The 24,522-nt window shown below is 32.3% G+C and overlaps 1 protein-coding gene across 2 annotated transcripts in view; it reads left to right on the forward strand.

The window, feature by feature from the left end:
- DPYD (dihydropyrimidine dehydrogenase) overlaps positions 1 to 24,522 on the forward strand; it is a 794,994-nt gene that overhangs the window by 178,409 nt on the left and 592,063 nt on the right. For both annotated transcript variants that reach the window (XM_078072719.1, XM_036111511.2), the window contains exons 4-5: positions 1,495 to 1,582; positions 19,151 to 19,312. In XM_078072719.1, coding sequence (XP_077928845.1) covers positions 1,495 to 1,582; positions 19,151 to 19,312 — 250 coding nt within the window. The remainder of the gene's footprint in view (positions 1 to 1,494; positions 1,583 to 19,150; positions 19,313 to 24,522) is intronic.

Raw genomic sequence — 24,522 nt, forward strand, 5'->3', positions numbered from 1 at the left:
CTCTTGAGTGACCTTGCACTCCAAATCCCATCCTTTTCCACTTCCCTCGTGCCCATTCATTCTGAAATCTTCCCTTTGAGTATTACTCTTTCCAATGAGCTTTCTCTGCTTCTCTCCCTCCAGCACTACTGTTCCTCTTAAATACTCCCTTAGGATGCTATTTTCACCCAAATTCACATTAACAACTACCATTGCCTTTTATACATGTGAACTTCCTCCAAACTGCAAGGTGCATGAAAGCAGGACCATGGTGGTCTTGTTTATCAGTTTTATATCCTCATATCCCAGGTTCTGCCATGTAACAGGGGCTCATTAGATATTTATTAAGTGGATAAATAAATAACACACATTAATGTGCAAACTAAGGACCGTTCTAGCCTGTGGTTTCAGTCCTGATGTAGTAATTAAACTTGCTCTATGGAACCAACCATGCATATCAGATCACCTCAAAGGCTCCCCCCAAAAAATACAAATTCCGAGGCCAATAACTCAGACTCAGGAGGGGCTCCTCTGTGGAAACTATGACATTTATCAAGCTGGTTCTTAGACACACTAAAGTTTGAACCTATCTCTGGCCGGTTCCCCAGGAAGCAGATTTTGAAATGAGATTAGTACACAGGAAGTTTATTAGAAGATCAACATTTGTATAAGAGTGAAGGAATCAGGATTGGACAGGCAGCCATAATAAAGGGTTCAGTGGGTCTCTGCAGACTTGTTCCCAAGTCTGGGCAAAGGTACTGGGCCTCTAACCTCTTCATTGACCTGTAATTGGAAGCAGCCTGCCATTGGAAAGAGAACATGACCTTGGTAAACCCTGTTCTCTTTGGCTGAGGGTGCAGCAGCAGGGGAATAAATGCTTCGTTCTGGAAGGGGGTGGATCTGGGCTATGCATTGAAGTATGTACTACAAATCCCAGTTGCCATGTGAATAGTTTGTAGGTTAAAAAACATCAGAAAATTGGAGGGAGGGAGAGATGATGGGAGGGAAAGAAGGAGGGAGAGAGGAAAGGTGGGAGACAAAGTGGGAGGGATGAGGAGAGGAAGAAAGATGTAATGAGTGGTAAAATGAGAGAGACTTTGCTTTTGTGTTCGTATAATAATTGTGGTGTAAAGGCATACAAAACTTTTATCATAAAAGACTGCATTCTCTAAGCATTGTCAGTTTAGTTAGAGGTCAAAACAAGACTGGTTTAGTAAATGAGTAAATGATGTATCTTAAATAAGTATAGTCCTCTTAATCTCTAGGAGGAACATGGAAAGGATGGGCAGTTAACCTGAGTGGTGCTATTTTATGCATCTCAGAAGGTGTACAAAAAATGAAACACAGATGCTCTATATTTCCTGCTTAACAAAAGATTTTATACCTAAAAAAAAATAGCACTATTTTATTTGTCCTTACTAGACACTAACTTTGAATGGGTATCGGGTACAGAATATATAGAATATTATCTCAGTTACTTTATAGTTTCTTTAATGTGGTCATTTTATTCCTTAGGTGCCTGAAATGTGTAGATGCCCCCTGTCAGAAGAGCTGTCCAACCAATCTAGATATCAAATCATTCATCACAAGTATTGCAAACAAGGTAAATTCAGATTTAGCTCTGCAAATGAAAATAACAGCACTTGATCTTGGTATCTACCTAGTATGACCTGTGATTAAAGCATAAAGCTTGTTTTAGTAAACTGGGTGAAGTATTGAAGATATGATTTCTATAGGCATGTAAAAATGTGGTACATTTTGTTAATTAGTCTCTTCCAAGTTGTGATATAATTTTTAGAAAAATGCATATTCATTGTTTATTGACTTAAAAATTAGTTTTTGTTGAAATTAATGATTTTTTAATCCAAGGCACTCACTGAATAGATTGACTGTAGCTTAAGCTTGCTAAATGCTTAGATAGGAACTGTCATTGATTAACAAAACACATTTCAAATTTGTGAAATATTTTTGTTTTAAGATATGTTTTGGTATTAAGTCTGGCACACTGAGACACATCAAGGAAATGGACTTTTCCCTGTTGCTAAAGTTCAGTTAATTTGTTTAAGATTTGGAATAAATCACAGAGACTAGATAAGAGTTATAACCAAAAAACACCCAAGACCAAAAAATAGACAACGGGTTTTTATGAGCTTTTATATTCCTTTTTGAACAAAAGGAATTTTAATCTTTTTTTTTAAACTAATGTGAGAATAAGCCCAGTTTTTCATTCACTAAGTGAATGCTTGATTGAATAATTAATTAATTGTATCTTTTGTTTGTGAAAGGAGTATTGTGAGCTCTTAGCCAAGTGTCTGATGCTTTGGCAAATGGGCAAAAGCTGAAGGAAGTCTTCCCAAAAGGATGCAGAGAATCCTTCTTTTCACAGTGTTTGACGCTTATGTTCTAAAATGCTGTACAAATCCCATAAGTACTCCTTCAACAACCAGCTTTTTTATAAAGATCATTTCTCAATGTCAATTATTTAAAAAAAATATTTCAGGAGAAAAATGGTACATTTCTATAGTTTTAGGATTTCAAAAGAATTAATGTTATTACTTAGGTATATGGTATAGTATTAATCTACATGGACATATTCATTAGGATTTTAAGTCTAGGTTAAATATTTAGATTGAACACTTATTGTGAACCCAAGGAAAATTATTTATGAAAGAAAGCATCTGTCTTACAAGGTTGTGGTATAAACGAAATAATTCTCGTATGCGACCAACATAGTCATTATTTAACAAATATTTTGTTGATGTGGAATTATTAATTTCCCTCTACATTAAGTATGGTAAATATTATACAAGGGCTTACTGTTTTTGTAGCTGTTATTATTTATTGAGTAGCTTCTATGTACCAAACACAGTGACTGTATTGGGTTCCTGCTATGGCCCTGCCTTTTAAGAGTTCATAATTTATGAGTAAAAACAGATACATTAAAAAAAAAAAAGAACACCTTAACCATATTGGATATGGCTGGTGCTGCACCATATTGGATGTAGCTGGTGCTGCAATCTGTGCAATCCAGGAAGAGTATTCAGCATGGGCAAAGGCAGCAATGTGAGTGTGTATGTGACAAGTTTGGGCAAATATAATAACTCCAGTGTGGCTAGGGTAGGGCCTAGATTACAAAAAAAAAAAAAAGTGATGGGAAAGAGAGAAAGCAATTAGACTGGGATTCAGTTGTGAAAATATTGTCATTCTATGCTCAATATTTGAGACTTAATCCCATGCATAGTAGAAAATCACCAATGCTTTATATTTGTTTTGTAATTAAGAAGATGAGTTCTAGTTTAGGAAGGGACCTCATTTATTAACTTTATATTATCCCAAACATCTATCATCACAAGACCTTTGTCTTATATGTGAAAATAAATAAATCATGTGAAACTTACATGTGAAATCTTTTTTGTTTAATAATGACTTCATAGAAATGGAATGAAACCAAATGTCCGAAGTTTAAAGGCTGAAGTGTTTTGGCTAAAATTATTTCCAAGGTAGCACTCTTGACTTCAAGCATGAGAAGATATTACAGTTATGATCCATGCTAGCTAAATGTCCCCTAGATATTCCAAAATTCAGTGGTGATATTGTAATTCTAATTAGTGTATACCCCATTCATTCAAGGTCTATACAAATTTATAGAAAAAAAAAAAGAGCTAAAGGGAATAATGGTATTCTTTGAGAAGTTTATAAAATGTCTAAGCAAGATCAGAATCATCTCTATTTTAGGAAAACTTTCTGTTTCATTAGTTTGTCTGTATTCTTTACTGCCTAATGGAGCATTCTGCTTAGCTATATATTTAAACGGATTTTGATATGAAGAGAAGATATTTGGAGACATTTAATTGAAAATGTGATCTTTTGCCAGGCATTTAGGGAACTGTATCGTTAAGTAGTGTTTTGTTGAAGAATCACTGAAGTAATCATAAAAGGTCAGAGATTCTTGTTCTTTAAAGCCTGCAGCTTTTTAGATATTTACCAGCTATGTACAATGTAGGCTCTCCCACATTGCTCTGCCATTGGACCTCAACTCAGGAGGGGGATTCTTTCCAGGTTGAGAGGGTAATTGAATCGCCGGACTCAATGAGCCTGTGCCTCTTTGAGAAAAGGATGTCACTTGTATTGTATTGTGTTAGGTTTCTGTGATTCAGGGAGTTTAGGCCAATACTTCCATTCTTTATTTTCTTACAAACTGGATTACAGCTCTAGTTTTCAAAGGTACACTCAATTCTATTGTACCTCCTCAGTCAGTTTTTCTCTGTTTCGTACATGCAGGCTGTTGTTTGCAATTGTATCTCCCAATCGGAAGTACACGTTTCAGAGTCATCAAACTGTGACTACTGGGTTATGTTTCTTGATAGCTTTCCTTTGGGAAAAAAAACAGTACTTTATATCAGAATGCATGAGGTTGATCTATAAATGTAGTGAAAAAGAATGACTGTTTTTCAAAATGTTCCTTCGTTTCATGATGCTTTATTTTAAACAATAGAGATACTTTCTCTTTTCAAAAGTTTCTGTCAAATTGTAAAGCATTGATTTTTCCGTGATTTGTATATTATATAGAATCCGTGTGCCCAGATTTGTGTGGCTTTTATACCTAGATAACTAAATTTAATAATACACATTAGAGGAAAGCTGACTAAATGACTCAATGTAAAGCTCTTCTTTTTGATAGATCCCCCCTGAAAGGATGAGAAGTCAGGGGAGAAACAAAAATGTCACTAGCAGAATTCATTTGATAACCATTGACAACAATATTTTTATTTAAAAGAAGTTATCTTGATATATGTTCATGTGTATATGTGTATGTTTGTACACATATATACACACACATACATATCCCTGATAAAGTGTTACAAAGCAGAAGTGCACTCAATAGATTTACTTCATCCTCCTCTTGGGTTTGCTTTTCAATTACAATGGCTAAGTGGTTTAATACCTTTTTCAAGTAAAATGTTGATCATTTCCAGAATAATTTCCTAAAAACATAGCTCTAATTATATCACTGCTTTATTCAAAAAATGTCAGTGGCTTCCCAATGCCTAGAAACCAATGTCCAAATACATAGCCTATTATGTAAGCCTATTGAGTTTTCTCCCACTATCATGACAGAGAAATAAGGAGATGAAAAAAAAATTAGGAAGCCCACAACTTATTACCCAATAGTATTTGAAAATATGAATATTTTAGATATGTAAAATAAAAAGGTAGTGGTAAGATTTCTTTTGGTATGCAAGGCTAGTTTCCTCACTTGTTTTGCTAAAGGATAACTATGAGTACCTCTGTTCTTTCTAAGAGGACTGTCAGAAACTTACCTCCCTGCTGCCATAAAATGGTGCTCAAGAGAACACAGCTTTTAAAAACTCTGTTATGCGTTTAGAGGGTAAACAAGTAGAGTTGAATATGCCATTTGGCTTAAATAAATAGTTCTGAATTCATGTGTTAATTTCATTTATAGTTGAGATGCCAATATTTGAGTAATGTGAAAAATGTTTTTTTCTAGGACTGGGTGAATTCAAATTTTTACAGCTGCTTTATAGTATGGGTCTGTGTCATTTAGGGTGTTAATCTGAGTGGGTCTTCTGGTAGAGAGTAAAGTACTATACTTCAAATTAGCTCATCCCTAAGTCATAAAATACTGTTTTCTGTCTATTAATTTTATCCTTTTAAAACTTGGTAAGATAGTATTGTTATGCTTTATTAGTCAATATTGGATTAGCTTTACTCACATTTTTGCCAATTTTCATTTTTTTTTCCTTTTCTTATCTTTTTTTTTTTTCATTTTGGAGTTGCCATGGGAAAGTGGTTTACTTTTGCTTGTACTGATGTTATTGGAAAATTAATAGAAACCTAATTATTGCTCATTTGAGTGTTATGTGTCTTTGGAGGGGAGCTGTTTTAAAGATCTTTTTATCTTTAGTGTTCAACTGAACAGTGATTTATCTAAGTTGTATTTTTTTTTTAAGATTTTATTTATTTATTTGAGAGAGTGAGTGAGAGAGTACATGGGCAGGTGCAGAGGGAGAAGAAGGCAGAGAAGCAGAGTCCGCTGCTGAGCAGGGAGCCTGACGTGGGGCTTGATCTTAGGACGCTGGGATCATGATCTGAGTCAAAGGCAGATGTTTAACCAGACTGAGCCACCCAGGCGCCCCTAAGTTTGGATTTCTTTTTGTTTATCCTGCTTAGTTTTCACTGGAGTTCTTGAATCTGTGCATTGATGACTTTCATCATTTGGGGGAATTTCTCATTGACTCTATCATCTCCTTATGGAGCTCCTATTAGATATATGTTAAACCTTTTTACTTTATTCTCCAGGAGTGTTCACTTATCTTTTTTTGTTTTTTGTATTTTTAAAAACTCTGCTAGCTTTTAATTCATTTTCCAAGCCTGTCCTTAAATAATATAAAACTACTCATTTTCGTACTCTGGGAGTTCTACTAAAGTTTCTCTCTGTCTGATTGTACTGTTGGTAGTGTCTACTGCTTCCACTGATTGTGCTTTATTTCTTCATATGTTTATTTATTTATTTATTTACTCACTCTGCTTTTCTCTGAAGCTTTATATGTAGAAATTCTGTGGGGAGTGCAATGAATACATTTTTCCTTACAAGGGATCTATATCTACTATGTTCTCAGAGGACCTGAAAATGGGATCCAGTATTCACCTGGTTTAGCAAATGCCTTTAAGATGATTCCACTTATTTTTCTGTCTTATTGCCTTGTCATTTTCTGTCTTGGACATGACAGCTCATGAATGTATTCATGATGGCTTTTTAAAAATATTTTACCTATAATTTTACCTTTTTAAATCTACTCTTGTAGCAGATAATTATTTCTCAATACATGTGGAAAAGTGCAATAATTATTTAAGATCTAATGGGTAGTCTAGATTGATTGAAACCCAGATTAGCAAATACTGAAATAATAATTGGGAAGCTATATGAAAGAAAGAAACCTTTGAAAAATAAGACAAAAAGAGATTTGCCACATCAGATCTTAAACTCACTGTAAAGCTTCTATAATCAACATGTAGTGTTGGTACAGGAATACACATTTTCTGGAGCAGATGAAAGTCTGTAAAAAGAAACAAGTAAATATGAGAATGTAATATGTAATGAAGAGTGCATTTCAATTCAGTAGAAACTGATGGGTTCTTTGAAAAATCATTCACGTATAATTTTGAAATTACTTTAAGAACCCCCCATTAGGCCATGTAACATAAATTTTAAATGGACTAACTTTTAAATATTAAAAAAAAATTAAAAATAATTTGGAAGCTATAAATTATCTGAGAACAAATTTTACTACACACATTTTTATATAAAGCTAGCCCAACTTGAAACAAAGTGATTTTTTTTTTTTTACCATGCATTAACTTATGTTATCAAAGTGTTCCTGGATATTTAAATAATAACCTAATCCAGTATACACATAGGCAGATGTCATAAATGTTACATAAGAGGTATACGCAAACAATTAATAACCTTATTAGAGATGTCTTACTTCCATATTAGCCAGAAATATGTAAATCAAAGGATGGGATACCACTTTTATCTCATCAGATTGTTGAAGTCAAGAAGTTTAATAACCTCCTAAAGCTGGAAGGAAACAATAAGCATCACACAGTAGAAATATATTTGTAAATTACAAATATATATACCATTGTGCCAACAGTGCTTTATTATGTGCTCTTCCTAGAAAAATAAAAATACCACCATGTAATGGTATAGGTACACAATATTTTATTGTAGCAATTGTAGCATCATTTAAAGTAGCCAATACCTGAGACAGCTATAGTGCCCATCATTATGAAAATTGCTTAGTCTGTTTATATTATGTATTATATATTATTTATTATATTTTAATATTTATTATGTTTAATATTTTGTGTTTATGTATAATATGTTTATGTTTATATTATGTATAATATTTATTTACATTTAATATTTATATTATGGAATGTTGTGAGACTATTCTTAAAAATATATTATTATTATATTTATTGACCTAGAGGGATATCTCTATTAAGTGAAAAAAAGTAAGTTGCATATTAATATGAATAACATATTATCTTTAGAAAAAAATCCAATTTATATATAAGGAAACATGGCATAGAAGGATATAATTTAACTTTAGTTTCCTCAGGTGGTTGAGGTTGAAGGAGGGTGAAGAGAAGTTATTAACATTTTTCTTAGAAATCTCCATATTACTTTACTTCTACAATGAGTATGTATATTTTTAAATAAAAATAATAAGTTAAAGTCACTAGTAACATAATATAATAAAGCAGAGAGGTTAAAGTTTTTATTTTGGTGTAAAGAGTGAAAAATCCAGACTTTCTTTTTTTTCTCTAAATGACAATAATTTCAAATCTGCTGAATAATATAGTTTCCCACTGTCCTAAAATGCCACATATATCATATATTTAATTTCACCTTTATTTAGGTATATTTTCAACCCTCTATTTGTCCTGCCAATCTATCTATCTTTGACAGGACCAAGGTGTTTTAATGACTGTACTGGGTAATATACCTTATCATTGACTAAAGCCATTTCCCTGATAGTATATTAATTTTCAGAATATCCTAACTTTTGTCTGCATATAACACTAAAATGAAAAAAAGCTCTACAAAATAATTATTGAACACTGTGTTCAGACTATAATAAAATATTAATTTAAAATTATTAATGCAAATGTATGCCCATTTCTCCTCATTCATTTATCAATTGATATAACATTAACTGAATATTCCAGAATTCATTCGTTAATTTTAATATATAACTTCCTAGTGTTGAATCTGGCAAATGATAGGATACTAAATTTACTAGTGTTAAAGGACTGGAATATTATTTTCAAAATGTCCCATCTTCTTTAATGTATTCTGCTGAAAAAGATAAATAGATGTTACATTGTCTATTGAATCATTAATGCTTATGCAAAATCTATCTTGTTTCTGTTTTGTAATATATATCTTTGGGCCTTTAAAAGGTTACATTTTTACTTTTAATCACAGCTAATACAATCTGTAATAGTAACGGCTTTTCTTCATATTTGTTTCAAAAGAACATTTAGTTCTGGAAAACCTTCTGTAACTCAAAGCACTGTTTAGTCAATTTATTACAAAATGTAAGTGATATAAAAGTAATGTCACTATAACTAAATGATAAAAGATTTCCATTTTACAACTTAAGCCAATTTTATATGAAACAAGTAATACCATATTGTTTGTGGTTGTATGTTATGTGTGGACACATTTAAACATATGCCTTTGTTAATATTTTTTAGAACTTAAATTATTTAAAAGATAGAACAGTTACAATCTAGTTTTATATATGTATGTGTAAATTAAACTGGAGTCACAATTTTTTCTTTAGTGAATCATGACAAAGGAAAATCTGTATAAACACATAAGATACTGGTTAGAATATTTTTTAATATTAATAGGTAAAAATAAATGTAACAGAACCTAGGTGAATGGAATTTTAATTTATCTAGCTATCTTATTGTATAGAAAGGAAATTCAAAACCCATCAAGGCTAAGTGATTTATCCCAGATCCTATAACTACTTGATAGAATAACTAAATTTTCTTGATTTTTTTTCTAGTGTGCTTTTGTCCACATCAGTCTACACAATCTGTATGAATAATGTATGTATATTATGAGTCATTATTAAAATATAAAGTATATAAAATATAAATGTAAAATATATATGTAAAATAGAAAATGCAGGGCATAAAATATAGAGGATATTATATTTATATATACATATAAGCAACATATTTTCTATCATGACAATTTTGTAAGTGCTATTAACATCTTAAATGATAGGTAAAATGTATAACATAGTAGACTTCATCGTTTTAAAAATTTTTTATTTAAAGTCAATTAAGTTAACATCTACTGTATTACCAGGGGTAGAATTCAGTGATTCATCAGTTGCATATAACACCCAGTGCTCATTATACCAAATGCCCTCCGTAATGCCCTTTACCTGATTATCCCATCCCCACCCCCCACCTCCCGTCCAGAAACAGCAAACTTCATCTTAAGGAAATTTGGGTTTAGTTTTCTGAAAACTGGTAAATTGAAAAATGTAGGTAAATTATTATAATCAAAACTAGTTTTACTTTTGAAAGTAGTAATAGGTTTAAATTAATGTACTTGGAATGGAGAGTTTTCTGGTGAATTTATTTGTACCCATTGTACAAATAGTGGCTGATAGCTGGTTTTATGAGCCACAGTATAATAACGCAGTATGGTAGACACTGCAGCACCATGTCAATTCAGAAATCTCACATTCTTGTCAGTGAAGAGCAAGCCCTCACAAAATAATCTGACTTTATTCTGTTTGAAAAGAAGAAAACAGGAGTGTTATAGTCTAGTTCTAATAGCATAAATAAAGAAATTTTGCCTTTATTACTAATTATCTTATACATATAATTTTTTACAACAGTCACTGGATTTGTTGTTTTAAATCTTGTTCGAGATAAGTTACTTAGTTACTTTTCCTTGTATAGTTTTTGCTTCTTTCTTGCTATCTTTCTTATTGTGCTTCCTAACATGAATTTTCTTTAATAAACTTTAAAATCTTAAACCTTAGGATTAACATTATAAGAAAACCTTTTTTAGCTAGAAAAAGCCTAGGGGGGATGGGGTGCAGACTTAAATTTATTAAGTCTGTTCTGTGTTGTGTGATGTACTAGGCATGCTACCTGTGTCAGATTAAAAAAAATACTTAGTGCAAATATGATGAGTTAAGAAGGAATTTTGATCTGCATTTTTTTTAAATATATTTTTTTAAGATTTTATTTATTTATTTATTTATTTATTTTTATTTTTTTTTTTTTAAAGATTTTATTTAATTGACAGAGAGAGACACACACAGCGAGAGAGGGAACACAAGCAGGGGGAGTGGGAGAGGGAGAAGCAGACTCCCCACTGAGCAGGGAGCCCGATGCGGGGCTCGATCCCAGGACGCTGGGATCGTGACCTGAGCCGAAGGCAGCCGCTTAACCAACTGAGCCACCCAGGCGCCCCTAAGATTTTATTTATTTATCAGAGAGAGAGAGAGACAGAGGCAGGCAGAGGGAGAATTTTTTAAATAAAATATTTTAAAACGATGAAGTCCCCCTATGTGGGACTCGATCCCAGGACCCTGGGATCATGACCTGAGCCGAAGGCAGAGGCTTAACCGACGGAGCCACCCAGGCGTCCCTGATCTGCATTTTTCAAGTGATGAAACTGAGATTAAGAGATACTAAATTTTACCCCAGTATAATATAAGCAGAATTAAATTCAGAAACCTGTGTGCACGCACCTGTGTGCACCTTCACATGTGTTTCCTAGTTTAGCATCTCAAGGTCAGATAAAAAATTTTTATTTTCTACAAGAATAATTCTTTCCTTACACATTCATAGTTCTAAAAGTCTAATCATATCGTGCAAAACTTTTCTAAAATTTAGTATGTCTGAGATATGAAGGGAAGGTTTTCAGAGTAAAACCAGGCAAACCTATCTATACCCCTCTGTCCCCAGAAGAGTGAATACTGGGAGGGCAGGAGTTTTTGTGGGTTCTGTTAATGATAGGTTCCCACTCTCCTTTGCCAAATGTCTGAAGACCATTGGGTTGTTCACTGAGAGATGGTGATAGCTTGACAGTGTGCCCTGTGCTTATACTTTCTGTATGTACTATTAGGGACATTTTCTATTAAATTAATGTACATTAGCACACTCACCGTTAGACAACTAAGTCTAGAAGTATAAGTAATGTTAATTCACCCTTCTCACACTTGCAAACTTACTGAACTTTCCCAAGTATTTTTTAAATGCAGCAGATTGGAGTTTATCTTGGAAGGATGCTTCCATCTGTGAAAACTCTCATTGGAAAAAGCAAGAACACTTTAAAATAAATCCACCAGCTGTTTTGATAATGTTGTGGTGATATGAAGGTCTGAATATGATAGGACTATTGGTTAAATTCGTTATAACATATCAGATGATAACTGGTTTGTGAGTTTTTCATGTTTCTTGATAATGACTTAAAAACCATTCAATTGTAGAGAGATGACATTAGTACAATTTCAAGTTATAACTTTAAAAATAAAAGGCAAAGAATAAAAGTTAAGGTTGTCTTAAAATTAACCCACACACAAATGGCACATGTTATAGCTTCGAACAAGCTTTTAAAAACCCCAATGAGTAATAGAAAATTCAACACCTGCAAAATATGGGTAAGTTAATGGACTAGAGAACATTCAATGCATGTTCTTTTGTGTTGATATAAAAAAACAAACATATCAAACATCAATTTGTGTTTTAGATTTTTGCTTAAAGGAGTAAAAGTCCTCATAAAACGAATCTGTGCACAAAAGATCAGATATTTAATTTTTATCCCTCCCAACATAACCCTGTACATTTTTCTTCACACAATAGAAGACTAAAATACTTGTGAATGATTGAATAAACTGAAGAAACCAGGTGAAGTGATTGTGTATTTTCTAGAAGGAGACTACTGGGGTATCTTTAAAGTACCCTTCTAAATTTAAATTTTATAGCCTTTGCTTTTAGAAAGGTTTAAAAGCTCGCAGAATAGGAGTCAAACCTCTTGTTTAGAAGGAGAACTCAAGAAATCTCTCCACTTACTTTGAGAGAAAAAAAAATTGATATTGATCTTGACGTTCTTGATGGGAACAGCTGAGGAGGTGTTCCCTTTCTAACAGGTTTCTGAATGTCTTTGACTCTGAATACCCAGCTTCCTACACAGTAGAGTTATCTACCATTTGTTCAGAGTTATTTGTGAGAGGAAGAGTGCAAAGGTGATTTCTGAATCATTGCTTGATGTTGGCTCAGACCATTTTCAAAACCATGTTTGTGTATTCTGATACATGCTAATGCATTCCTTTTTTAATGTATCATCATGTCTTCTTCACTTTCCCTGTTTTCTCCACTGTCCTGAGAGTTTCCACAGCCTTTATACAATAATCTTCCCAATTAGTCCTTTAATACTAGCACCTTTTATTAAAAAGCTTCAATTAGATACTAAACCCTTAGATTGGAAGTGAAATTTTTCCATAATTTGTTCCAAGCACATTAAAAATATATCTTCTAATCATCATTTCCTAAATGAATCTGTGAACATCTCAACATAATAAAGACCTTGTATGAAAAACCCACAGCTAGCATAATACTCAGTGGAGAAAAACAGAACTTCTCCCCTAAGGTCAGCAACAACGCAAGGATGTCCACTCTCACCACTTTTATTCAACATAGTACTGGAAGTCCTAGCCACAGAAATCAGACAAGAAAAAGGAATAAAGGCATCCACATTGGTAAGGAAGAAATCAAACTTTTACTATTTGCAGATGGCAATCTGCACATATTATTTTTTATTTCTAAATAATATCATTATATGGATATACTACTTTTTTAGCTCTTCATCAGAGATGGGCATTTAGGTTGTTTCTACATTTTAGCTATTAGGAATACACTACTTTGAACATTATTGTATGAGGTTTTACATGGACATATGTTGTAGATTTTTTTTGGTGTACACTAAAGAGTGGAATTGCTGAATCATATGATAACTCTATTTTTACCCCTGTGAGCAACCGCCAAACTATTTTTCAAAGTACCGACACCATTTTTCAATCCCATCAGCAAGATATGATTGTTCCAATTTCTCCACATCCTTCTCAACATTTTTTATTGTATGTCTTTTTTTAACTTAAAAAATTGTTTATTTTTAAAATTTTTTTAAAAAATTTTCTTCACATTTTTCTTTTAAAGTTTTTATTTAAATTCTAGTTAGTTAATATACAGTGTAATATTGGTTTCAGGAGTAGAATCATAGTGACTCACCACTTACGTATAAGATCCAGTGCTCATCTCAACAAGTGCCCTCCTTAATACCCATCGCCCATTTAGCCCTTCTTCTGCCCACCTCCCTTAGTTTGTTCTCTGTAATTAAGAGTTTCTTATGGTTTGCCTTCCTCTCTCTCTGTCTTTCTTTTTTCTTTTTCCCCTTTGTTCATCTGTTTTCTTTTTTTTAATCTGTTTTATTTCTTAAATTCCACATATGAGTGAAATCATAGGGTATCTGTCTTTCTCTGACTTATTTTGCTGAGTGTAATACACTCTAGCTCCATCCACATCATTGCAAATGGCAAGATTTCATTCTTTTTGACGGCTGAATAATATTCTGTTGTATATATTATTATGCCTTTTTCACGGTATCCAGCCAAATGGGTTAAGAAGTGGTATCTCATTATTTTGACTAGCATTTCTCTGATAGCTAATAACGTTTAGCAACACTTATGCTTATTGGCCATTTGTATGTTTTTGGAGAAATGTTCATACTAATCCATTGTTGATTTTTTAGTGAGTTATATTGTCTTTTTTTGTTAGTGAGTTATAACTCTTCATATATTTTAGATGAAAATTTCTTACCATATATGATCTTTTCCTGTTCTGTGGTTTGCCTTTTAACTTTCTTGGTGGTGTTCTTTGTAGCACAAAAGCTTTTAATTCTGATGAAATCCTGTTCATCTATTTTTGTGTGTGTGTGTGTTGTTGCTTGTGCTTTTGTTGTTATGTTGTTATAAACCATTGCCTAATCCAAGGTCTTGAAGATTTATTCCTATATTGTCTTATAAGAGTTTTAAAGATTTATCTCTAACATTTAGACTTGTAATCTATTGTTAGTTAATTTTTATGTATGTTGTGTAATAGGGATCAACTCCATCCTTTTGCTTATGGATATTCAGTTATCACAGCATTTCTTAAAGAGAATATTCTTTCTTTATAGAATTGTCTTGGAACCCTTGTCAGAAAACAAATTGAACATAAAAAATGAGGGTTCTGTCTAGACTGTCAATTCTGTTCTGTTGGTCTGTATGTGTGTTATTATGCCAGTACCACACTGCCTTGATTACTGTAGCTTCATAGTAAGTTTTGACATCAGGAAATGTGTTTCCTCCAACTTTGTTCTTATTTTTCACAGATGTTTTGCCTACTCTGGTTCTGGATCTCTTGGTTTTTCATATGAATTTTAGTCAGTATGCCAATTTTTGTGAAGAAATCTGCTACGATTTTGATAGGGATTGCACTGAAGCTGTAGATAAATTCGGGTAGTAGCATTATCCTAACAATAAGCCTTCTAATTCATAATCATGGGCTGTCTTTCCATTTATCTAGGTCTTCATTAGTTTCTTTCAGCAATGGTCTGTTTTCAGAACATATGTTTTACACAGTTTTGGTAAATATAGTCCAAATAATTTGTATTTTGATCCTCTTAGAATTATTTTTTTATTTCATTTTTGTTTTGTTCATTGCTTTATACATTGTGTGTAGAAATAAAATTGATTATTGTATATTGATTGATCTTACGCCCAACATGCTAGCTACAGTCATTATTAGTGCTGTATTAGTCAGGGTTCTGCATAGAAATGGAATGGAAAATATATATATATATATATATATATATATATATATATATATATATATATATATCAATGTCCAAACTCCACCAGGCAGGCTCCAAAAGGGACAGATTTTCTTCCTGTTGCCTGTTCTTGTGCTGTTCAGGTCCTCAGTGGGTTGGCTGATGTCCACCCAGTTGAGTGATAATTGGGGAAGGCAATCTACTTTGGTGAGTCCACCAATTTAAAAAACTAATCTCATATAGAAATGCCTTCTTGTACCCACCCCAAAATCATGTTTAATATGGGCATCCCATGGCACAGTCAAGTTGACACATAAAATTAAGCATCATAGTGCTAATAGTTTTTTAGTGGATTTTAGGATTTTCTATATACAAGGTCACTTCATTTACAAGTAGAAATAGTTTTACTTCTTACTTTCCAGTTTGAGTAGCTTTTATTTCTTTTGTTTGCCACATTATTTGGATAAAACCTCCAGTACTATACGGGATAGATGTGCATCCTTGTATTGTTCCTGATGCTAAGGAGAAAACATTCAGTTTTCAGCATAAAGTAAGATGTTGGCTGTGGTTTTTAAACAGATGTCCTTTATTAACCCCTAAAATGAATTAATGACTTTATGTTTCTGGTCTGTTGTGAGTTTTTATCATGAGAGGTATTGATTTTGTCAAACACTTTTCTGCATTTTTTGAGATGATCCTTTGATTTTTGTCCTTTATTCTACTGATGCAGTGTACTATATTAATTGATTTAGGGAATGATAAACCAACCCTGCATTCCTGAGATAAATTCCATATATATATTTTGGAATTATTTGTGAAGAATTGGTATAAATTGTTGAATACTTGGTAGAATTCAACATTTAGGCCATGTCAGCCTCAAATGCTCCTTGAATCACCTTTACTATCTTACTGATTCCTTATTTAATGATTCCTTATACATTAATGAGTCAAGTAAAATCTTTGATACATGGTCCTTCTCTATGTGTAAAGGAATCCTGTCTTAACTTTTGAAAAGTATACTTTGACAGCATAGTGCTTTACTGTTATCCTTTACCAGTGACACCAACAAAGACTTTCACAAAGACAATAGCAAATATGACCAAATTTAAGGAAAGAAACAGATTAATCTTAAGATAAAAAGACTTTTACCTTATAATAACTTCTCATTGAATTGATGGAAAGATCAAAAATACGGGAAATATACCAAAAAATCGTCTAAGAGGGATGCCTGGTGACTCAGTCGGTTAAGCATCTGCCGCCTGCTCAGATCATGATCCCAACGTCTTGGGATCAAGTCCCACATAGAGCTCCCTGCTCAGCAGGGAGCCTGCTTCTCCCTCTGATGCTGCTCCCCCTGCTTGTGTACTCTCTCTCTCTGACAAATAAGTAAATAAAATCTTTTTAAAAAATCATCTAATAAAGTATAAAGTGTAATTAATGAGCTAGCTACATGCTCTCCAATTTATACTGAAAAGAGCTGTGTTTTACATCAAGATACATATTAAATCTGAAAAATAATAATGTAACTAAATTTTATAACCTATTCAGTATTGAACAGTATTCTTTATTTTTTAAAAGATTTTATTTATTTATTTGACAGAGAGATAGCACAAGCAGGCAGAGCAGCAGGCAAAGGGAGAGGGAGAAGCAGGCTCACTGTTGAGCAGGGAGCCCGATGTGGGGCTCAATCCCAGGACTCTGGGATCATGACCTGAGCTGAAGGCAGACGCTTAACCGACTGAGCCACCCAGGCACCCCTGAACAGTATTCTTTAGTATTAGAGTTTATCTTGGTCCTTATGAGTATGTGGTCATATATATGGCTTTGAATCCTGGCTCTGCCACTTTATATGCTCTATGATCCTTTGGCAAATTATTTATCCTTCCTACCCCAGTTTCCTTATTTATAAGTTGAATTTAATAACACATTCCTATTATGTATTCTGAAAATATGTACTGAAGAACCATTCTTATGTGTTAGACATTACTGTTGGTTGCTAAGGAGACACATTGAATAAGACAAATACTGTTAAACCACCGTGAATACTATTAAAACCATGCAGTAAGATCTATTTTTATATGTTTTATTCAATTATGGAATGCCAGTTTGATTCTTTATAAATAGATCACAGTATTCTGGTTATATTTTGAATTGTTTCATCTATTTTGTTTGTCTGTTCTTTTTCTAAATTTTCATGAAGATTATTTTCAAGTCTTTTTCTGCTAACTCCAATTTCTGTATCAGACCTGTGGGTCTGCTTGACTGATTCATTTTTTCACTGATTATCAGGCATTTAATTCTGTCTTGTCTTATGCTTAGAAATTTTTGATTAGGTGCTGGACATTTTATATAAGATGATTGATGATAAAGATTAAATAAAGGTCTGGCAAACTGCTGGTAATGTACTAAGGAGTCAAGAAATAGTTAAGGTTATTTCTGTTGTTTATTATCATCAGTATTCTATAGTCTCTAGGAATTTATATTTATGATTGAGGTTAGTCAGGGAGCAATGTGTGTGTTTTCAAAGACCTTAAAAAGTATTGTAAACAAAAGATAAAGGAGAAATAAATATAGTAGTTTCATACCATTAACTGCATTCTATCATCTCTTTAACATATTTTATAGCAGTTTTGTATTTACAGAAAAGTTGTGAAGATAGTACAAAGAATCCCTATATAGACCTGTACATTTTCTCTATTAATATCTGACATTACTGTAACACATTTATTATAATTAATGAAACATTGTTTCTGTATTATTACTAACTAAAGTCTATGCCTTCTTCAGATTTCCTTAGTTTTTATCTAGTGCCTTTTTTCCTTATCTAGGATCCTGTTCAGAATAGCATATGACATTTAGTTGTCATGTTCCCTTAGGGTTATCTTGAGTTTTTTATTTTCTCAAAGTTATCCTTATTTTGATGTACTTGACAGTTTTGAGGAATACTGGTCAGGTCCAGGTCTTACTTTTAATTAGAGAAAAAAATAATCCCCATCTATTCAAGTTATTCATTCTTAGTCAATAATGATATAATTGTACAATGTATGAACAAGTTTGGTTCTAAAAACTCGATAGAATGAGTAGGGTTTTAAGTTATTCTATAATAATCAAAGAAGTAATGAGAGATGAGCTTGTCAAGGTCTCATCCAGGACTGCCTGTAAAATAAGTTTCATATGCATCTTTGGTTTATAGTATGTAATTGAAGGATGATAATCAACACAGAGTGCCATATATATAGTCTCTCTGGACAAGCCAGATGAAAAAAAGGGAAAGAGGGTCCTAGATGCTTTTAATTTAGTTAAATGGAGGATAACTTGAGTTTAACCTTTTTGTTTGTTTTTTTAAAGTTTTAAGATTTATGTTTTAAGTTTGTTCAATCTACCTAACTTACCTTTTTTAAAAATGAAAAGAACAGTTCTTGTCAGGGTATAGTTAGATGCCTTGTGAAAGAAAACTGTTTACAGAACATTTATATTTTAAATTTTGATTTTCCAAAATTGATTAATTGTTCATTTATGAATACACCATATATTGAATATTCCTATATGTCAGGTACTCTGCTAGTTATTACTTGATGTTTTCTGATGGTAAACATTATTGTAACCTCTCTATCTTATACATGTCTTAATCTTCAACTCAATTACCTAATAAAAAATTGGGTCATATTTTGAACGTTTAAGGTACATTGTTACATAATAAAATTTTATTTTATTTTATTTTTCTAGAACTATTATGGAGCTGCTAAGATGATTTTTTCTGACAACCCACTTGGTTTGACCTGTGGAATGGTATGTCCAACTTCTGATCTTTGTGTAGGTGGATGCAATTTGTATGCCACTGAAGAGGGACCAATTAATATTGGTGGATTGCAGCAGTTTGCTACCGAGGTATGTAAGCTGTACATACTGCTTTTTTTTTTGCCCACCCCTAAAGTACAAAAATCTTAAAGTTACTTTAATTCTTGGTGCTCTTTTGATATCCAACATTTTTAATATAATACATAGTTAACGTGTATTGTTTTATGTCATAAATAATATTTTTATTCAACAAGGGCTACAAAAATTAAACTTCATAAAACCCTGTGTCAAATTAATTGCAATCCCAGAAAGTCATTAAAATATTCTGAGTGAAAGTTATATAAATTAGAGGGCCTGAAAAGAAATTTATTCATTAACTCTACATTAGAGTGTGACAAGGGGACGCCATTATAAAAAGGCTATCTTGCCTGATTCTTTTTCCTGAAATTCTCTTTAACCTTTACAGCTTGAAATAATACATCAGCATTATTTTGTGATTTTTTTTTTTTTTTTAGTAGTAGAGGTTAGAGAATTTTCAAAAACCCTAACACTGAATAATATTCTTTAAAATTAAATTTTATAAACTTTTAGAATAGGAGCAGGTGTGTTATTTGGATACAAACTTATAATAAAATGAAAGCATTTAATCATACAAGTTTGATTCTTAGCTTTCTCTTTTATAAATCCTTTGTCAGTGACTGATACTCTGGGACATCTTATGCTCTCTGGTGTCCCCTCTTTGGAGTCAACTACCAAGTTACTTTCTATGTATCATTTAAATGATCAACTTATATCGAGGTTACAGTAAGATTGTATAATCCTCGTGGTCCAGTTGGCTAGAAGGCCAAATTAAATATCTGTCAACAGTAGTTTTTTACTTAATAACTTCCCTATCTGGTTTTGTCAACTCAAACACAATGTATTCTTTCCTTTTAGGACCCTTCCCATAATGTCCCTCAAGGTTAAGTCTCACTTTGCTCTTAGTAATAAATCAAGGTTATTCCTTCTCTGCTTTCTGACAAGTTAATTCTAAGCAAGGGCTCCTAGGAATGAGAAAAGAGAAACAACTTGATGTTGTGAGTTGTTGCAATAAATTATTGGATTTAATTTCTTTTCTTACCAAATTCAAAATTGCATTAGGCTTACCTGACCATTGTAAGGTATGATCTTTACAACCTGGGAAAATCCTTAGTTATTGATAGAGAAGATTAACTTGAATTCTTCCACATCTTTCTTTGGGGACTCCTTGCTTCTTCACTATAGCAGGGCAAGCTTGCAAGGATGTAGCAAGTGAAAGGGCATACAATATGTATATGAACTAACGCTGCATTTCAAAACAAAATAAGTTAAAATAATAATATTATGTGTTGATGACCTGGATGATAGAGAGACACTATTCCTCCGAGAACTCTCACTTGTTGTTGATTTTAATTGAGGTATAATTGACAAACATTATTATAATAGTTTCAGGTGTACAACATAGTGATTCAGCATTTCTATACATTGTAAAATGATAATTATAGTAAGTCTAGTTACCACCTGTCACCATACAAAGTTAATGCAATGTTATTGACTATATTCCCCATGCTGTACACCACATCCCAATGACTTATTTATAACTAGAAGTTTATACTTCTTGATCCGCTCACCTACCTGCTCAGCACCCCTTTGCTCTGGCAACCACCAGTCTCTTCTCTGTATCTCTAAGTCTGAGTTTTTTTTCATTATGTTTGTTCTGTTTTTTTTAGATTCCACCTGTAAGTGAAATCATGTGGTATATGTCTTTCTCCATCTCACTTATTTAACTTGGCATAATACTCTCAAGGTCCATCCAGGTTCTAGCAAATAACAAGATTTTGTTCTTTTGTATGCCTAAGTAGTATTCCATTGTATATACATGTTACAGTTTCTTTATCCACTAACCTGTTGATGGACACATAGGTTGTTTCCATATCTGGCTGTTATAAATAATACTGCAATGAACATAAGGGTGCATTTCTTTTTGAATGAGTATTTTAATTTTCTTTGGATAGTTACCCAATAGTTGAATTGCTTGATAATATGGTAGCTCTGTTTTTTAGTTTTTTGAGGAACCTCCATAATGTTTTCATAGTGCACCAATTTATATCCCTACTAATAGTGCACAAGGATTACCTTTTCTTGTTATTTTTTTTTTTCTCTTTTTGATAAAGGCCATTCTGACAGGTGCAAGGTGATATCTCATTTGGTTGATTTTCATTTTATTCATGATTAGTGATATTGAACATCTTTTCATATGTCTGTTGGCCATCTGTATGCCTTCTTTGGAAAGAATGTCTATTCAGATCCTCTGCTTAATTTTTTAACTGGATTGTTTGAGTTTTTGTTGTTGTTGTTGAGTTATATAACTCAGTGTATATTCTTTATATGTTGTGTTCTTTATATATTTTGGATATTAATCCCTCATTGGATATATGTTTTACAAATATCTTCTCCCACTCAGTAGGTTGTTTTTTCATTTCATTGATTTTTTTTCTATGCAGCTTTTCAGTTTGATATAGTTCCATTTGCCCATTCATTTATTTTGGCTTTTGTTTCCTTTGTCTTTGGAGTCAAATCTAAGAAAAAATCACTAATACTAATATCAAAGAGCTTGCCACCTATGTTTTCTTCTAGCAGTTTTATGGTTTTAGGTCTTACATTCAAGTATTTAATCCATTCTGAGTTTATTTTTTGTGTATGGTATAAGAAAATGGTCCAGTTTCATTCTTTTGCATGTAGCTGACCAGTTTTCCCAGCACCTTTTATTGAAGAGACTGTCTCTTCCCATTTTATATTCTTGCCTCCTTTGTCATAAATTAATTGACTTTATATGTGTGAGTTTATTTTGGGGCTCTCTATTATGTTCTGTTGATATATGTGTCTGGTTTCATACCAATACCATTTTGTTTTGATTACTATAGCTTTGTAGTATAGTTTGAAATCAAGGAGTGTGATACCTCCGGTTTTGTACTTATTTCTTAAGATTATTTTGCTATTTGAGGTCTTTTGTAGTTTTGATTAATTTTAGAATTATTTGTTCTAGTTTTGTGAAAAATACCGTTGGAGTTTTGATAAAGATTGCATTGAGTCTCTAGATTGCTTTGGGTTGCTTTGGGTAATATGGACAATATTTAACAATATTACTTCTTCCAATCCATGAACAAGGAATACCTTTTTGTTTGTGTCTTCTTCAATTTCTTTCATTAATGTCTTATAATTTTCAATGTATAGGTGTTTCATCTCCTTGGATAAATTTATTTTTAGGTATTTTATTCTCTTTGTTGAGATTATGAATAGGATTGTTTTCTTCATTTCTCTTTCTGATAATTTATTGATGGTTTATATAATCAATAGATTTTTCTATATTAATTTTGTATCTTGGAACTTTATTGAATTCATTTATTCTAACAGTTTTCTTTTTCTTGGAATCTTTAGGGTTTTCTATATATAGTATCATATATTCTGCAAATAGTAACAGTTGTACTTCTTTCTTTCCAGTTTGGATGCTCTCTATCTTTCTTGCCTTATTGCTATGGATAGGATTTCCAATACTGTTTGATAAAAGTGGGGAGAGTGAGCATTCTTGCCTGTTCCTGGTCTTAGAGGAAAAGCTTTCAGTTTACACGATTCAGTATGATTTTATCTATGGGCTTGTCATTATAAGATCTTTATTATGTTGAGGTACATTCCTATTATACTGACTTTGTTGAGAGTTTTTATCATAAATGGATATAGAATTTTATCAAATAATTTGTCTGCATTTATTGAGGTAATTATATGATTTTTATCTTTGGGTTTGTTAATGTGATGTATTTCATTGATTGATTTGTGGATGTTGAACCATCCTTGCATTTCTGGAATAAAACCTACTTGATCATGGTGCATGATCCTTTTAATGTATAGTTGAATTCAATTTGCCAGTATTTTTTAAGGATATTTGTATCTATGCTCATCATGTTTAACAGCCTGTAATGTTTTCTTTATGTATATCTTGGTCTGGTTTTGGTATCAGGATAATGGCCATCTCCTAAAATGAGTTTGGAAGCCTTTTATTCTCTTCAATTTTGGGGGGAAGAGATTAGGGAAGGTATGTATTAAAGCTTTGAATGTTTTGTAGAATTAACCAGTTAAGCCATCTGGTCCTGGACTTTTGTTTATGGGGAGGTTTCTGATTTCTGACTCAATCTCCTTACTAGTAATTGGTCTATTCAGATTTTATGATTCAGTCTTAGAAGACTTTAAGTTTCTATGAATTTATCCATTTCTTCTAGTTTGTCTGTTTGTTGGCATACAGTTGTTCAAAGTAGTTTCTCATGATCTTTTGTTTCTGTGGCATGTTGAAATTTCTCTTTCATTTCTGATTTTATTTATTTGCTCTATCTTTGGTGAGCCTAGATAAAGCCTTGTCAGTTTTGTCCATCTTTTCAAAAAATTAGATCTAGTTTCATTGATCTTTTCTATTGCCTTTTTTTAGTTTCTATTCCATTTAATTCTACTCTGATCTTTATTATTTCCCTCCTTCTAATAACTTTAGGCTTTGTTTTTTCTTATTTTTGTAATTTCTTTAGACATTAAATTGTCAGTTAGAGATTTTTCTTCTTTCTTGAAGTAGTCCTGTATTGTCAACTTACTTCTTAGAACCACTTTTGAGGCATCTCATAGATTTTGGTATGTTGTATTTCTGTTTTCATTTGCTCTAGGTATTTTTTTTTTTTTAATTTCTCCATTTTTTCTATGACCCAGTAGTTTTTCAGTATCATGTTGTTTAATTTCCATGTATTTGTATTTTTTTTTGAGTTTTCTTCTTGTAGTTGATTTCTAGTTTCATACCATTGTGGTTCAAAAAGTTGCTTGATATAATTTCAGTCTTCTTTAATTTATTGAGACTTATTTTGTGGCCTACCGTGATGCATCCTGAAGAATGTCCCATGTACATTTGAGAACAATGTGTATTTTGCTGCTTTTAGATGTAATATTTTGTAGATATCTATTAAGTTCATCTGGTCTAATGTATCATTTAAGACTGATGTTTCCCTATTGTTTTTCTATTTAGATGATCTATCTATTGTTGTAAGTGGAGTGTTAAAGTACCCTATTATTATTTAATTGCTGCAGATTTCTCTTTTTAGGACTTTTAATGCTTGCTTTATGTATTTTTGTGTTTCTGTGTTGGATGCATATATATTTATAAATGTTATATCTTTTTGCTGGATTGACTCCTTTCTTATTCTGTAGTACCCCTCTTTGTCTTTTATTACAGTCATCGTTTTAAAGTCTCT

The sequence above is a fragment of the Halichoerus grypus genome, chromosome 5 (assembly GCF_964656455.1).
Source record: "Halichoerus grypus chromosome 5, mHalGry1.hap1.1, whole genome shotgun sequence".
NCBI classification, from domain to species: Eukaryota; Metazoa; Chordata; class Mammalia; order Carnivora; family Phocidae; genus Halichoerus; species Halichoerus grypus.